This window comes from Oryzias melastigma, linkage group LG19, assembly GCF_002922805.2.
Source record: "Oryzias melastigma strain HK-1 linkage group LG19, ASM292280v2, whole genome shotgun sequence".
Lineage (NCBI taxonomy): Eukaryota > Metazoa > Chordata > Actinopteri > Beloniformes > Adrianichthyidae > Oryzias > Oryzias melastigma.
The window spans coordinates 14,519,352-14,537,490 of NC_050530.1; the positions used below are offsets into that span (position 1 = coordinate 14,519,352).

General features: G+C 38.3%; 1 protein-coding gene across 1 annotated transcript in view; it reads right to left on the reverse strand.

Moving 5' to 3' along the window:
- Window positions 1-16,852, reverse strand: part of ttyh2 (tweety family member 2) — a gene marked incomplete in the record, with an annotated part of 66,638 nt that extends 49,786 nt beyond the window's left edge. Inside the window, 1 exon segment of the mRNA XM_024285572.2 lies at window positions 16,220-16,852. Coding sequence (XP_024141340.1) covers window positions 16,220-16,348 — 129 coding nt within the window.
- Between the last annotated feature and the right edge of the window lie 1,287 nt (window positions 16,853-18,139).

Sequence of the window (18,139 nt, forward strand, 5' to 3'; positions counted from 1 at the left end):
ATGCGTTATCTTGTGGGGTCCAGATGACCCAACGTCAACATACCTAGGATAGCACAAGGGTTATGAGATAAACTACCATACCATCGCGAATCTTACTTAAGGCGTTTTCTTTCACAGCTCTGTTCCGATATTTCACTTGGTGTTGTAATTTCTGCCAAGCACAAAACGCAATTATTAATGATCGATTTTTTAACGGTTGGTACTTCCGTAAATGAAAAGAGAGGTCATCCATATGTCACTACCAAATCAAAGTTTGAACCGGTTTACCTTTTAACATTCAAAGGGGAACGTGCTTTGTACATGGAGCCCGAAAGTGTGTAGCTACGCATGTACGCAAGAATTTTGAAACACACGTTTAAGCGAAACTTTGTATAGTATGTCCGAATTTCTTGCCTATACTCACTGTAGTTTCCAAAATCAAGTGCCCAAGAAATTCCCCAGAAGTCTTTGCGAAAAACTAGCGTGCATCGATGCTCACTACATTAACAAATATAGACCGTGATGCATTGCAGTCAAACAATTTTTGTTAAAAGAAAATTTGTTTAAATGTAATTTTTTTAATAAACCATCCACGTTTTCCTCATCAGAACACAGTGGAGTCACAAATAGACATCGTGAAATGTTAGAATTGATAAGATTCTTAAAATCCAGGGCATTATATAGTCCTGCACCACAGTTTTTAGTAGTTCAGGTGGGAATTTGCTGTAATAGCTGTAAACTTTTCATTGAAAGTAATCGCTTGAACACAGCTGAGGGCGGTGTGAATGTAGCTTTACTCCCAACCATGTTTCTAAAACGTGAAAAAAAAGTACTGATACAGCATAAACAAACGTTACTGTGACTACTACAACTCTTTTACACGTTAGCTGAATCAGCTTAATTTTAAAAAGACTCAATCCTGTTTTCAGGAGAATTAACCAATATTTAAGGCATTCTGGAGTAAAAGGGACACTGATGTTTGATTAAAAAAAAATCAAGGCTTTTTATAGTATGGAAAATAATGTATCTGAACCCCAAATTCTGTAGAGTTAATTTTATATAGGTCATTACGATAACCTCATGAAGGTGTTCACTTTTGTAGAAAAACTGAGCCCTGCTATTGAAGGAAACTGTAACAATACCTCTTCTTTCCCTCCTACTTTTCTATTCTTTTTCTTTCAGTCGCCGGGTACAGAAATAATGGCTTGTAAATTATGTAGCACTCAGAGAAAAGACACATAGAGAGTGTGCAGGCAGGGACACCGCAAACTGGATCCCACACCACTTCCCAAGTACTCCAACCTTCCATTAAGTTAAAAACTCCACTTATCTTTTACAGACCAGAACGTGCTCTTGCTCTTTCTGGTCAATTTATACATGCCACCTTAACTGCTGCCTAAATCTCAAGTTTTAGCCCTTATCCTCGTCTTGCCTGCTGCTAATTCAGGAGGCTGCGCTGCCTTTTGTCTGCTTTTCAGAGCCCGTGTGGGGGTTGAGGGGGCACGAGGTTGGAGGCAACAGGAAGGAAGATCTAGCCGAGCATAAAGACTGAGGTCTGGCGAGCCTAAACGGGAAGGACATGCGAGTAACACTTAGAGCAGAAAAAGGCTAAACCGCGGTACGATAGGTAAAGGGGTGTCAAAAAAGTTCCCATTGTGTTCTTGATGTGATGAGACGCGCTTGTCAGCCCAGTTTCTCCAATGCGACACCTCTTCTGAAGATGACTGACCACGGCAGTCATCTATACTTCTCAAATGCTGAGTACGGGTTCATAAGTGCAGGATGAGACAAATCAGTCCTCCAGGATGACTGATAAACTCATTTCATGAATGGAAATGAAAAACAAAACAAATATGTTTCCAGCAAATTCCAAGCAGTCTTTATTATTCACACTAAATTGGATCACAAAGAGATAAGGAACCACTGAATTGAAGTTTGTGTGGCCGCTTTCTGAGCTTTACATTGTGATAGATTCAGTTTTGATATTAAAATAAATTCCTGGAGAAAAATGCAAATTGTGTGGAGAAGGTCATCTTTACGCATAACAATCGGGGAGGTCACGAGTGATTCATGCAAAGTTATTTTTCTGTGGCCTCCCAGAAAATTGGATATTTTAAAAACTCGCTCTAATGAAAATGGGGTTTTTAGTGTTTTAGCATTTACTTGTGGTGTTTATCCCACAATGGAGGAAAATTGATCTCAGAATCAGAGTATATATTTTAATTGTTGTGAATCAGGAGCAGACGAAAAAATGCTATTGGAAAAAGAGCACAGAAAATACAACTCTGTATTACTGTATTACTGTACTGCTCCTCTCCATTCTGATCCATCCACTTGTAGATGTCTTCATTTTTCTTGACCGACCCTGCATCTGGTTTAAAACTGTACGGCTGGATCGCTCCAATATTGCTCTCGATATTTGTTCGTAATGTTAGGCTGTGGGTGTGAGGGGGTGTAAGCTAGTGGGAGAGAGTTTAAACAGATTGGTAATGGGAAGTGGGGACGGGCTAAGTCCCGACCATAATACGGAGGTGAATTTTTTATTGAACTACTGCCGCTCTGCAGAATATGTCTCTGAAAAAGACCCAAGTTTTTGGATTTTGGCCAAATATTTTGTAATAAAAAAAAAAAAAAAAAAAAACACTTGGTACGTTTAAAAAAAAAAAATCCAAAGATGATCGGAGTGGGACTTCAAATGTTTCAATAGTGATATTTAATTAGGCTTTTGATTCTAAAATGGAGATATTTTTTTTACATTCTGGACAGCAGAAATCCAACATTCTGGCAAACACCATCCATAGTTTTGGAATCTCAGCATTTCTTTGTGCTAATTTGTGTGTAAACAGGCTGTTGATTGGGTCCAAACATTATACTTTATGTTTTGACTTCATGTTAAGCTCATGTTTTATGTTCTGATCCAGAATCCAAAAAAACTAAAGAGGAGACATCTTATAAAACTACCTCTTTTGTCACTTGTTTTTAAGCCAATCGTCAAAAAAGCCTAAAATATATATATTTTTAGATGTGAAAGTTATTTTAAAATTGTAATAAGATGAACTTGATTTTACTACATTTACTCAAACTATAAATCATAAAAAATAATACATACAATGTAAAAATAATTACAATGTTAATTTCTAAATATTATTTTTGCTGTTTGTGTTTATCTACTGATTTATGTTTACTATAAATTCATTTTTTGGCAAATATAGGATTTGACCTGGTCATAGTTCAGTAAACGAAAAAAAAAGCATGAATGGAGGAAGAGACTTGGGCGAGCATCCGTACAAACACATATCTATCGAACAAAGGGAGCGTAAAGAAGCACTAATGACCCGGGTCATTTCTGACCCGGGGGGCATTTCAACTCCCTCAAGTCCCATCAGCAGCATGATGAAAGCCAGTGGAGGATAAAGGCACAGATGTGAGATAAACACATAGTGACACTTTAATGGCCTATTAGAAAGCCATCTGAAAACGGGAACAGAGAGCGGTGCATTCAAAGACGCAAAAATCAAACATCTCCAAAGGATGGTTCTTCCTGACATTAACAAAATTTGATGCAAAGATGTTGTTTTCTCAAGTTAGAGAATGAGAGCAGATGATGTAATACAGAGGTTAAATGTGAAAGCTCCTATTCTTGGATTCACTGTGGAGCATTTACAGCATTTCTTGACATAACAAAAAATGTGATCAAAAACCATCAAAACTTAGCAAGTTTGCTTTCCTGACTGAACAGAATTCAGATAAACTAAAGAAGTCCAGAAAACACGCAACAGAACAAGTGACACATGTTGTGCAGCTATTTCTGAAAAGGCGATTTAAAACATTAACAAGAAAAAGTACAGCTGTCTGCAAAACACGCTCCTTCAAAAGCAGGACTCCGGCTCCACAAACTTCGAATGGTGTTAAATGCAAGCTAAGTGATCTGAAATGTCTTCCTGGAGCAAAGCGGCTCCAACAGCAGGTGGCTGACAGCTGTGCGGAGGTGGAGGAGGTCTCCAGGCACTCAGCGCATCGACATCAAACTTGTGTGTGTGCAGCCTGACCGAACCGGAGTGACGTTCTCTCATATGAGGGGGGTTAAGCAGATATCAGGTAGACATGGAAGCAAAGGGGGATTCCATCAGTGGGAGTAAAGGTGGAGTTCCAGCTCCCAAATTTTACATATCTGGTTCCATCTGGAAAACAGGAATTTCTCCTCTCTGTGAAGGAGGGAATCAATAATCCCTAATCTTTTTTTTTTTCCAATAAAGCAGAGGATAAATGGAACAACCTAACTCCCTGCCTCTTCCGCTTCAACACTTCAGTGAACACTCAGGGGAATGGGCACTCAGCCGGGTCAGCTGACACTTACAGCTGGGACACCAGTGAGGCGACCCAAAGGATGTGGAGGAGAAGAGGGAGAGGAAGGAGAGATTGCGGCATCATTTACATCTGCCACGCAGAGCGCATTATCACCAATACTGAACACCTACGGATCAAGAGTCTAGAAGAGAACTTAGCAAACACCACAGAAGGACAAAACCATCTACTGAATATAGTAATTATAGGAGACCAATTCAGATGTAAATTGTGTTTCTGACATTTTTACCATCTTTTTGTACTATTTTTTAAAGATGGAGGACATGCATAAAAAAAATTAAGCTCGAGTATTTTTCTATTCTAATTGTTGTGAATCACACACAAAAAAATACAGTTTGAAAAAGGTTGTATTTTTGAGGTAGAAAATATGCTGGGCGGGACACAGCAGACAAAATGGCGGCTGAAAATCCATCCATCCATCCATTTCCTTGACCGCTTCTTCCCTTTTGGGGTCGCGGGGGTGCCGGAGCCTATCCCGGCTACTGAAGAGCGAAGGCGGGGTACACCCTGGACAGGTCGCCAGTCTGTCGCAGGGCCTGGCTGAAAATCATTAGCTGGAAATGGAAATTCCCCCGAGATTTCAGAGTTGTAGCCACTTTCATTAAAACTTGTTTTAGTGTTCAAGATTAGCTTAAAATGTGTCAAAGGAGGGTAAATCCTTTTAAAAGATATTAAACTGTTTGTAAACTGTTAATACTTTTATATTGGAGCTTTAGCTCCAGACCAGTGTTTACGTTTGACCGCGGTTAGCTTCAACCCTTTACGCAATCAACGTGAAATGCAGCTTTGCGCCGAAATATAACACTTTATATCAGCAATGTGTTACATGTCGGCGAAAAGCTGCTTTAAAGTGATGCTTACCAGCAGAAAAACGCTGTTTTCTGGAGATCAGCTAATTCACCTTGATCAAGTAAGGAGTTACGGTATGTCAAAGAGCATTGTGGGTTTTGACAGAAACTCCTCGAGTGTTAAAGGTTTAAAGCTTAAAAATAAAAAAAAAAAGTAATTTCTTGAGTCGCTGGTTTTATTAGTCTTTTTTAACCAAAACAAGATTATTTTTTGACTAAAATGAGGAGGGATGGGAATGTTTTGGTTCTGGACTTCCTTCCAGATAATGACTTTCAGCCACCATCTCATCTTCAACCAGGTCCTCTTGCACAAACTCCCTGCTTCTCGCTATTCTGATGCAACTTGTAGACGAATCATCCATGTATGTCTTTATTTTCAGCATATGAGCTGGCATCTGACTCAACACTGTATAGCTGGATATTGCACACTTTGTTTTTGTTCCTAGCAGGAGAGCATGTGAACGGGGGAAACGACCACAGTCACACTCACAACTCAGAGGTGAATTTCTGATGAAGTTCTGGTGCTCTGCACAAACTATGTCCTAAAAAACAACATAGGATTTTTTTTATTTTGCCTAAGAAAGGCATAATCATAAAAGACCACTGAGAACACTTTTTGAAAAACAGCTATTGATGAAGGGAATGGGTCTTTAGGCTCTTGGCTGTTTACACACGATTTGGTTCTTCCTTAGGAAACTGAGTTCAAGAGTCCAAGACGTCTAAAGCGTCTTGGAAAGGTTTCACCTCTGGCCTCAGAGTCTGTGCCTAATCCAATTCTTCAAATTCCAACCTACAAAGCTGTTCTCAGTTCTCGTTCAGAAAAAAAAAATACTTTAAAGACCGACAAAACCAACTAAAACAATAACACAGTAACTGAAAGATTAAAAAAAAGCACAGAGTCAAGCTGATCATTCAGCCCCACTGTAGCACAGAACATTTGAAAACTGTTGTAGGCAACAAAACAATCATGGCATTTCAACAGCTGCTTTCAAATGGCACAAGGAAATCAGCAACAAGAAGTCCTGCCGGCGTCTGTAAGGCATTCAATCATGTTCACTGATGATCCTAGAACCTCACACAATAATATAAGACTGTCTCGCTGCACCGCAGGATGATAACCTTTAAAAAGGACCACTAAACAGCTGTGAGGAAAACTGTGCCTGCACAAAAGCTTTTGCTCCAACCAAGCTTCTTTAACTTAAGAGAGTCAACCAATCAATCCATTATTTTTACTCAGTATGTACTAATTAGAACAGCATGGGTGCTCGAGCCTAACCTAGCATTGGGCTACTTTACTTATCATTGTTCAGGTCTCTAAAGCTGAATTCACACCAAACATCAAATTTGTGTCCAGCGCCTCTTTTGGCACACGAGAAATTCACTGATCGACAAAAAATGTCAAAAAATTGGCTCATAAACCTGACACTCCCACAGTTGTGTGTTAAAAGTTGTCGACAAATATGTCTGCATGTCTAGGTTGATGAGATCTACCAGGGCGGTGAAGTTCACCATCTACAGAAGGAGCTACGTCTGAATGACAGCCACTCTCAGCAGTACTTCAGTTTCTCTATGACAATGTTTGATAACTTGATTTCCTCCAACAGTCAAAGGAGGGAAAAAAACGAACAATAAAATTAGATAACTTTTTATTATTGTCTCGATATACAAATAAGACCAATATCTTATAGTTCAGGAGGACAATGATTGGACTCTTCTCCATGTTGGTTTTGGACTCCACCTGCTGATCATAAATACGTTACAGGCTAAATGTGAGTCCCCGATTGATAGACACAATGTAAATTATTCGACAAAAATTTGATATTTGAACTTCAAAAACATGCGACGCTACACAGGACTTCTGATTATGTCTATAAATTGACTTTCGCACCGCGAAAAGTAATTGGTATTAACATGCTTTTGACTTCAGGAAGAACATTCACACGTGTTTATTTATTTATTGTTCATGTCAGTTGATAAAAAAAAAAAAAAAAAAACTATGTACATTTACGTGAGCCCATCAGATAGGCTCTGAACAATTGGACTAGTAGGAGATAAAATATTCAAACTAGAACCTTTTTTATATCAGGAAACCAGTAAACCATTAACCATTGATGTTTCAAAGTCCATCTGTTGTTGTATTAATCCTTACTATTTTTTTCCTTGTTATAAGGTAATTAATAACTCAGAATAAACAGTTACTTTGATGTTTTGGGGGATACTTTTTTAACAAACACTTGCGTTAGTCAATCGTTGGTCTATAAAGCATTTGTTGGTTTATAAAGTACAACCCTGTTTGGCTAATACATACATATTCCTCCAGGTGTTCCATTTTTTCTGCACATTAGTTTGTTGGGACATCTTCACGGAGCAACAAAGCAAATCCTTTCTGCTCTGCTTATGTCCCCTACTGCAAAAAAACAAAAAAAAAAAAAGAAAGAGGAAGACTTTCCCCAGGGGAGTTAGGCGTCATGGTGTTGATGCTACACCCCCACAACAAAAGAAACCCAACCCCCCAGTTTCCACACAGAGGAGCAGCTTTCATTGGAGGGGAAATTCCGTGCGAATCCCGTTGTCTCTGCTCATGCGGCTTTGACAAATGAGTCCACGTTTTTGATCTGGTTAACTCATGCCAACCCGGCTAAAGACACAAAGGAAATGTCCAAATGTTGTGGTCAATCTGTTGGTTTCACATCCTGCTGGAGCATCACGGGAATACCATGATGAGCGGATGACGTCCCAGACGCATAAACCCCACTATCAGTCAGGTGATGCTAATCGCTGCCTTCAAGCACCATCCAGACAGATTGGGGTTAATGACCTTCTGGAGGGCCAGAGGGGACTGGGAATGCATTTTCGAGGAGGATGTGTCACACAAACAATGAAAATATTGCAAGCTGCTCATTAAATAAAGAGGAAAAAACCTTCACTGAGAAGCTCAGCAAAGGGGAATCACTGTTCAAGTAAGGTATACAATCAATCATAGAAATGCTGAGAAGAAAGAAGAGGTAGGGGGATTGATTTGACAGATTTAGAGGTGATTTTCCTGCAAAAATGTACATTTCCAACGGAATAAGAATAACTATGATGGTTGAAACGATAAGGGACTTTCAGCTCCTGGCGTGCATAATTTTCCGTTTGTTATCACAAAAACTAACACAGTTATCACAACAGCATAGATTGTGCATTTGACATGGCTGTAAAATCACTTGCAAAAAATGTCCAATGGTTTTTTATGACCAAACACCACTAAAATGACTATCTCCATCAATATTATGTTAAGTGCAATTTAAATAGGTTGAATATCAGTTGGACAAAAAAACAAATCATTATCAAAACGCTGAATGACTCGCGTCTTTTTTGATTTTTACAGCATACGTGAGGGAAAACGTTCAGAAAAATGTAAAAACAAAGTCAAAAATTTGGGAAAAGCTTGTTTTATTGAAGCAAACATAAGGCTTTTATCTGCTAAAGACGCTCTCTGAGACAGTCAAATCTATTAAAGGCTCCGCTTTGGCTTAATTAAACAGAACTGCCTTTTGCTTTTTATCACTTTTCCTTCAGAGCCTTTGAAACAAGATAAAAGCTTCTATTATACGCCGCTCTGAATGGAGCCGCTCTTGCTAATTGTTATGAAGTCACTCAGTTCGAGTCCTAAAGAAAAACTTCTCCAGTCAGCCAGAAGCTCAAGAATGTCTACAGTTTGTCTGACCTTGTGCAAAGAGAGACTAAAGGAAGATATTATAATAAAAACAGGTGGAAGAGGAAATCAACAAATAGTTCATTCATAAGATACACTATTGAGGGAAATTGAAAATGATCTTATTAGTTAGTCACAACTGCCGTTATGGGTGGATGGGGAAATGTGTACGGAAGATGCAATTGGCCTGCACAAAATATTGAGGTTGTAGAGTGAAAATGTTCATGAACATTTTTCTATGGGTATGCTGCGGGTGACAGGTTGTAGTGAACAGTAAGGGAGAAGTAGATGAGACAAAAGCCGTGTTGTGTGGATTTTTCATTTTTTTCCCAATTACCCATAATCCTGCACACTGTGCATGGGGCCCGGTTTTGCTGTTCACGTGATAGGTAGGGGTGGGGGGAATAATTGATTATTAGATGAATCAATAATGATACATAAATTATTCTGAATCTTTTTATAACTTTTAATTATTCTGGAATAGAAAAATTAATGCAATTCTTAGTAAAAGTAACAAGCAGAACTAAACATGGGTCATTTTTCACTCACTTATTCACAAGCAAACAAACATGGCTGACCTTTCAGATCGTGTAATACGACCAGCCCAAATTCAGTATCCATGGCCAATTGGCTTTAGATAAAAGTCGTACGGTGTGTAAGTTCAGTTGGACAAAAATTAAATATGTAGGGAACATAACAAATTAGCAAAATTACATTGTACGATTCCATCCAGTAGAGGAGGGTTGAAACCGTTCTGGTGCTTCCAGCTGAGTGTGGCTTCAACTAGCTCTAGTAGGAAAACGTTTTTTGCCTTTTATACTAGTAGAAGAATTAACCCAAACACAGAAACAAAAAATTAAGGGGTTCTAAGTTTTAAGGGTTCAATTTTCAAAAATATGAATTTAGCTTCATGCAGCTCTTAATCAACCACCTTATAACTGCAAACATTGCATCATCAGAGAGCAAATAGTACTCTCCACTATGTCACTCCATTTCCTGCAACAAGTTTCAAGATGTCATTCTTAGAATGTGCTGGGCAGAAGATAGAAAAAACGTGCATTGTGATGGAGATGTTTGAATGCGTCGGCACCACACAAAGCCCTTCAGTTCAACTCTCCATCTCTGGTACAGGACATGAACGAAAGGAAGAGGAAGCTGTTTGCTGCATGCATAAAACTAGTCAGCCGTCAAAGCTAGAGACTCAAACCACATGCAAAAAACAGTCCTGTACATGTCTATAAATAAAGACCTACATTTCGAATAATTTTTTTTTTTTTTTTTTTTTAGACAACAGAATTCAAATTTTTGGCATTTTCAATCTTCTTAGTGCCATTTAGAACAATCCGAATTGAGCAACTCGAAATTTGAAATTATAAATGAGAAACTGACCAATAATTCTATATGTGAAAAAATTGAAGTGACCTCCAACCAAGACAACCAATCTGCAAGTCCACAGACATTTCCTATTTCCCTCTATGCTGATGACATCCAACTGTTCTGCTAATTTCATTATTTTGACTCACATAAATTGTCATGTTTAACCACGTTTTTTTTAGAATTCAGATAAGACACAGACATGAATCATGGCTTCTGGGAAGATCCCTCTGACCAGATACCTCATTGGTTCCTTTGGTTCATTTGTCTAGTCCAAACTTTCAGGGCCTCATTTGTCATGTTTGACTCAGCAATGAGACTCAGTCTGCATGTTAAGATGATAAGCAGACACTGTTACTTCTAGCTGAACATCTCAACGTTGAGTTTTCTGGTTTCAAAGGTAGAACTTCAAACTCAAGCTTTCATTTCATTTCCTTTTACTCCAGTTTGAGCGGGACTCCGCTGGCTCCATTCCACAATACATCTACGAGTTTCTGAAAGTTCAACACACCTTTTCGTGCTCTTAGATCCTTAAGTCAGTTTCTGGTTGTTTTAAAACTCAAGGGGAATCAAACCTTCAAAGCAATGGCTCCCAAATTCTGGAACATTGTCTCTGTCTCTACTGTCCACTGACTCAGCTGAGACTTTTGAGATGCATCTGAAGACTTTATTTCTGTAAGCCTTTATTTTGACGAGATTTTACAACTTTACATCGATTCTGTCTTGAAAACACATTTTATTCCATGCTTTATTCTGATTTATGTAGTGGTGACCTGTTTTATTTAGCAGCTTGTGATATTTTTTGGTCAAAGAGTTTAATAAATTAATTTTGCTTTGCTTCCTGCAAAGATGACATAAAACCAAAACTCATTAACAAAATAACCAACAGTAACTCAGAACCAACACTTACGTGTCCACTAGAGGGCCCGGGTCTGGGTCTCCCTGTGCCAGTCCCCACCCCGAATAGTATAAAAATACAGCTCAGTATAAAAATACTGAGTTGTGTCAGGAAGGGTATCCTACGTAAAACTCTCTGCCAAACCAGTGAAAGCTGGTTCATTGTGGCAACCCCTGATATAAATTGGATAGTTGGCACTACCAGAAAAAAATATTTCAAAAAATTAGGATTATCAAGAACATGTAAAAAAAAAAAAAAAAAGGTATCAGACCAAGAATGATAATTCTGACAAATATAATGACTGAGTAATAGTTATCTATCTCTCAATAGAAGTGTATGGATTTTTGGCTCCTTGAGAATCACCAGGCACCGCCTACTTGGCGCGCGATGGGGGAGGGGTCACTCAGTCCATTTCTCATATACATTAAAGTCGTGTTTTTTTGGATACGTTTTACTATTCAGAGGTTTTTACAGCTTTGACGAGTTCGACCGTGAGATGTTGGAAGAAGATCAGAGTCTTTGCCGGACAGATGGGTCTACAGGAACTCCCCCGAGAGAACGTCACAAGGTCGTGTTTGAGTAACAGGAAACGGGAAGAGAAAAGAGAAGTCAGATGGACGCAGACCTGATGACCTACACATGATGTCTGCCTCAACAAGCCATACACAATAAACCAGGCCTCTGTCCTATTTTCAGCAAGTTCTTTCTTCTTTTTTCTCTGCTTGTTGGCCTCTTTTTACCCTCCAGGCGGCAGAATGAAAAGAAATAGAGTTTCACAGACAGATTGTAACAGAAGGGGACAGAAACAAGCAAAAAAAAAAAATGTCTCAGAACTTTTACAGGACTTGATTCGATTTCCCCAAAATATGCGAAAAAGAAGAGGCTGATGAATGTCAGAAGACATAAATTAGAGGAGGCAGATGATTCCTGCGCTGACAGCAGCAGAGTCCGGCCAGCGGGGGGAAACAAGACGAGCACGTTTTGCGCTGACATGCATGGATTCAAACAATGAACAGTAAAGAGATCTCCACCTCTTACATTCCTGTACAATTAAAGGCCTGAGGCCAGAGATATAGTTTACTGGACCTGCCAGCGATCCAGCAGGCGTCCTACAACTACTCAATATCACTTACATTAGCAGTTAGGGGGAGATCGATGAGGCGATTCCAGTACAGCGGAGTGAACTCATCATGACACGGCTCCGTCTTTCCCTAATTAAACTGATTTCTTTCTCATAGGACAGTCAGCGGAAATTTGTGGTGAAGTTAATCCCTCTGGAGAAGACTCGGAGGGCAGAAATCTTTCATGTGAACTTCGTGTGGTCACATTTTGATGCACATCTGATAATAGAACCTCTAAGGATTGTAGGGGGTGCAATGAAATGACTTCTAAGGACAGCTGACCAGGAAAGTGATGGGACTGCAGAAGTGATTCTCACCTGCTGAGAAACACCATCCTCCTCCTCCACTGCCCCCCGTGGCTTCTGACTGTGCTCGCTTGCAACTGAGAACGATATCTGACAGCATGCGTCTCGTGTACGAGTCCAACAGGGCCGAGCTGTCCTTTGATATTTTTGGTGAGGCATCAGTATAGGGAGGAAGAGCAAAACCATAGTCGGGCTCAACTCGTCTATGTTTTTCCTGCCTTGAGGCTGAATATTTGAAAACGTTTACACGTGAAACGATTTGTGAATAAAGTCCGAGAAGAGATATTTTCCTGTGACACAAAAAATACCTGAAGATCTTATCATCCTTACAACTCAAGTGGGTTTGGTTTCTTCAAACGTATAGTTCAAATGCATAATCCTGTCAGAAGTATCACTACTTAACCAAGCAGTTAAAAGTCCTCTCATTAGAAGTGTGTGGTGGATTCATAGGTTTTAGCTATAAAATCCTAATTCATGTGGATGCCAATGTACAGAAATACTAAAAACTTGAACTCAAAACGATCTAAAATTGTAATTATTAATGCCGCATTTTGTATTTTCAACTTTTTTTTTTTTCCATCTCTCTCTCTTCACTTTCAGTCATCAATTTACAGTTTGAATTCAGGCTTTTCGTTTTTGATGTTGGACCTAACTCTACATGAGGGGTGGGTCTTCCAGCCCATTTCCACAGGTACATGATTGACATTGGCTGACATACGTTATGGTGACATAATTTCTGCGATGGGAACAGCGTCTGTTATAGACATAGACAGTATATAGAGAGAACTGGACCGATCATCCCCTCCCCCCTCATGTTCTAACAGGAAGTACCCAGAAAGCCAAAATCCCATTGACTTCTATAGAGAAATAAACAGCTATTACTTATTCTATTAGTCAGATTAATCATTCTTGCTCTGGTGTCTTTTTTTTAAATTATGTTGCTAAACCTTTACTATTATTATCAATTATCTTTATTGCAAGTTATTCAAGTTATAAACTAGCCAATCAGATGTCTCAATAAGAGCATTTGATGCCTGCTGGTCCCACCTCAAACGTTCAAAGCATTTGAATGACAGATTCTCGGACGAATCACTAACCCCGAAATGGCAAAATTCTGCAATATATCCGTACAGTGGAAAACTGGTGGCGACTGAATTGACTTAATTTCGTTGGAACCCGAGGTAACAGTGTTGTTTTATCCATCTCTATTCATGTCAATAGTTGTAGACAATGACTGGACCAAATATGTGTGATGCCACCGACAGACGATAGCTTATTTACGGCTGTAAGGATGCCGCCATGTTGGAGCCAGTGATTTCAGGAAGCAGTGATTGGTCCAAATCGGTCTGGTTCGACACTTTTATGGCAACTACTGTCGACAATCAGGGGTGATCTAGTTGGAGGGCCACACCAATACCACTTGCCACACAATCAATCAAGCACTTCAAATGTTCAATGTGAGACTAAATACTTTTACTGAGGCATCTGATTGGTCAGTTTTTAACTTGAATTACAGAAAAAAATATAATCGAAAAAAAAATACTGAATGACTGAGTAATAGCTGTTTATTTCTCTATAGAAGTATGCAGGATTTGGCTTCTTGAGACCAGCGGGTATTTCCTGTTTGGAACGCCAGGGGGGAGGGGTCACTCAGTCCCGTTCTTATATACAATCAATGATACATCAGGATAAGACCAAGCCCATCACACAAACCTGTGGGGGTTGGGGTTGCAGTAGGTCAGGTCTAGGATCAATTCTGTTGACTCAAAGACTTTTTTCAATTACCAGGTCTCACTGAAAACCAGATTGTTCCAGACAGTTCTAAAGTGACAGAACCAAGATGGCTAGAATGGTGAGAAAAGGATTGGGGGAGTTGGCTGTCGCCTCTTAAAGTCAGGACCATAACCCCACGGAAAAGCTTCACGATGCCAACCTTCCAAAAGTCAAATAAAATGTTTGGGGGGAAACTGAATGAAATTCCATTATTTTTGAAATGATGCCGCTGTGAAATGCATGGTGTGGGGGGAAAAAAAAAGCTAAGGGTGTCACACAAATAAAAGTGTTATTTTATCAGACAGTGTGTGTAGTTTCTCAGCTGCTATGAGGCTTTACTTTTAACACTCTGTAAACCAAACTGTGGGGCCACTTTGAAGACAGCGTGAACTGACAGAAGGTGACATCACCGTGGTCATTTCCTGTGGGTTTGTTTGGGGGCCGGGCTGCTTTAAAATATCTGTATACAATTCAAATTAAAACTGAATTGCCTCAGTGTGGCAATTTTAGTCTTCAGCCATTTTTTTTACAAGGAAATCATCCTTAAAATTAGGGCTGTAACAAGTATCCGAATACTTTGACGTTTAGGATCTGTTCCTAAAAGTTTGAGTACAATTATTTGCGAAGTCCGAGATCGCCAATTTGCAATCTTTATAAATAGAGTGTAGCAAAAGCACTACAGGCTTTCTGAAATACAGAATGATGTTGTTTAGGAAGTAAATAATTCTTCAAAGTAAAGTGTCTGTGAAACTCTTCATTTTCAAAGTAAAAGTACCAAGTGGTATCAGAGATTAAAAAAAAAAACGGAATTTTAACTTACTGAAAACATATTAATTTGCTTGAAATATATACAAAAATATATTAAAAGAAAAAATAGGATAAAATACATATATTACAAAAATCTTGCGATCAACTTCCTCTAAAAATGAAAAAAAGTGATTTTGTAAAAAAAAAAAACTTTGTTGTCAGTTTAGATGAAAGAACCGAGAGTGTTTTCTAGCTGTTACAATAAATATTTAGGTGAGTCTTCATTATTCCTTGTCATTTATTTTCTGTAACTCAGTAAAACTTTGAGCTTTTAAAATGTGTGGGGAACATTATTGTTCATTGATCCATAACGACAGTGATGATTATTTTATATTTAATGCTAAACTTAACTAGGACGTTGATAGAAAACCTTTTGAGTTGCTTAAAGTGATATATAACATTTCTTTCTTTCAAAATCCGTGTAAAATGTGGTTATTTCATGTTGATTCTGATCTCCTGTTCTGAATAAAAAGGTATAAATGATGAGGATTAAATGTTTTATTTTCATTCAGTGAAAATACAAACCTATAGCAACCATTCAAACACGTTTGGATTAGAAAGTAAGAAACTCTTGAATCGTGAATCAAATCAAAGTAAAGATCCCAGTAGTATTGATATTAAAGGAGAAAAGGCAAAAAAGACTTGATTCAATCAAATATTCCTATAATTAATGAGTTTGTTCATTGTTATCAAAATTCCTGTTTATTTGAGGGAAAAACAAAAGTACTTCAAAAATCACATTTTGGACATTTTTCCCCCAAAATCCACAAAAAGTGCATTTTTTCCAACTTAAATGAGGCTCCCAAAGTTAAATGAATGTTGGCTCCATTTTAACTCACAATTTACATCTGAAATGTACATTGAAACAAGCATCAATGCTAAATACTGGTTTAAATGGTGAAAAAATATGATTTTTCTAAGACTTGGTGGTATAGGAGATAATAAACGAGTTGCATTTGATCATTTGGGAGCATAACTGATGTAAACACATGCAGTGAATTAGAAGCTCCTTGCAGGCATCTGATGCCCCACTTTGCTGCTATTCCACTGACCTGCTGGTAGTTGTCATCTTCAGGCTGGAAGCTCTTGTCAATGGGCTGAAACCTCAGGTTGATATGAGGGAAATTGTGAAGCCAGTAAGTCCACCAGGGAGGAATGTAATCCACCCGAGCCAAAGACATCCTTTCCCGGAGAAAAAAATTAAAAAGTTAGGCCCCTAACTGTCGGTCCTGAAGCGGACGGTGCGGATTTATACCCAAGTCTCACATCTAACAAAGGTGGCGGTGAAGAAAGATGCTCCTCTGTGGATAAAGCGTCTCTCAGAAGGGAAGAAGAACCGCGCGAGGGCTGTGGTGAGACCAGCGTGCGCGGGAAGTGTGGGTTTGTCAGTGGGAAGCAGCGGTCACTCCGCTCCCATGTCTTCCTCCTTAACGACCCACGCAAACTGTCCGACCCACAGCTGATCCACACAGCACCGTCAGCGGCGGGAGCGCGCTGGTAGTAAAGGGCACGAGGCAGTGCGAGAGCGCGCGCATATTTCTCTGTTAGAAGCTTCGACTTATTTCCTTCATATGACTCACCCACATTATTTTTTTTATCTCAATACATTATTTTGAACTTTCTATAAGAGAAAATGTTTGTTTTGTTTATCGTTTCAATGTTAGTTGTTAAGGATGTGGAACCTGCCGCCATCTAGCGCTCAATTTGGAGAATTGCAGCACAGCTACGAAGCGCGAGCCTTTTTCACTTTTCTCAAACATGAGGGACACAAATGTTTGAATAATTTAATTATTTTAGAAAAATAAAAACATTTTGGTACGAAATATATTTTTTACTCACTTCCCCTTTTAAAAGAAGCTGCCATTTAACAACGAAATAAGTTTAATATAAGTAGAAAGCGCGTGCTCTGAGAGCTAATAACTAGCAAAACAGAAATATCTATATACATTGTATTAAAAGTGAAAATAATTGAAAGTTCAGTGTGCTTTAACTGTCTGGCCACAATTGCTACTATTCAATTTTCAGGGGTGTTTTTTTTTTTTACCAGTGAAATTCACTGTAAGGTAAATAAATATTTTAGTGATTTGTAAATTAGCATTAGTCTGAAAGCATTAAAATGTGTCTAGCTAAATATTCCCTCAACAATTACACTTTTAAGAATTATTTTTCAAACTCAAGTTTTCATCTTTCTTTTAATAGCTCAAGCTTAATATAATATTCCATTAGGCAAACATTTTTATTAAAACATTTTTTTCCTTAAGTTTTAAACAATTTACTGTTCAAAGATCTAAAATACAAAAAAAAATAAATAAATCCACTTTAAGAAAAACACTAAGTTGGGTAGTTCACTCACCTTTAAATGAATTATTTCTAAAATTGACTAAACGTTCATTTATAAGCCCAAGTATAAGAAAAATCAGTTAAACAGAAACATACCTGAAGTTTTTAACATTGAAAGGAGGGTTTGTTCATTTCTCCAAAAACTACATTTGACTAAAATATTTTATGTTTGAGTGTTTCAGACGGATTAACTTTGCTTTAGGACACAATATTAATAAAACAAAAAGGTGTCCATTTCATAATGCTGTTTAAACATTGAATACTGTGTAAAGGGGTCAAAAGAATAACTAAGTTCCTTTTAGGAACGTTCATCTTCTGGTCTTACTCTGCAATGGATAGAAAAAACACAAAGGAAACAAATGATTTCAATGTTTTTATTAGAATAATCTGTACAACATGGATTTACTTGAGCTCCTTCACAGCCAGACCTGCAGGAGAGAAAGAACAAACATTTAGACATTCTGTGGATAGAAAAGCATGCCTCATGTTGGTCAAATTATTATTTTTTAAAACATCTATCTTGCAGCTATGGTCCAACATATAGAGCCTAAAGAGTAGATCTTAAAAAAAAAAAAACTTTAGAAACTGCAGGGATTAAGTGCTAAAGTCCTCAGAAATGTTTGGTAATTTGA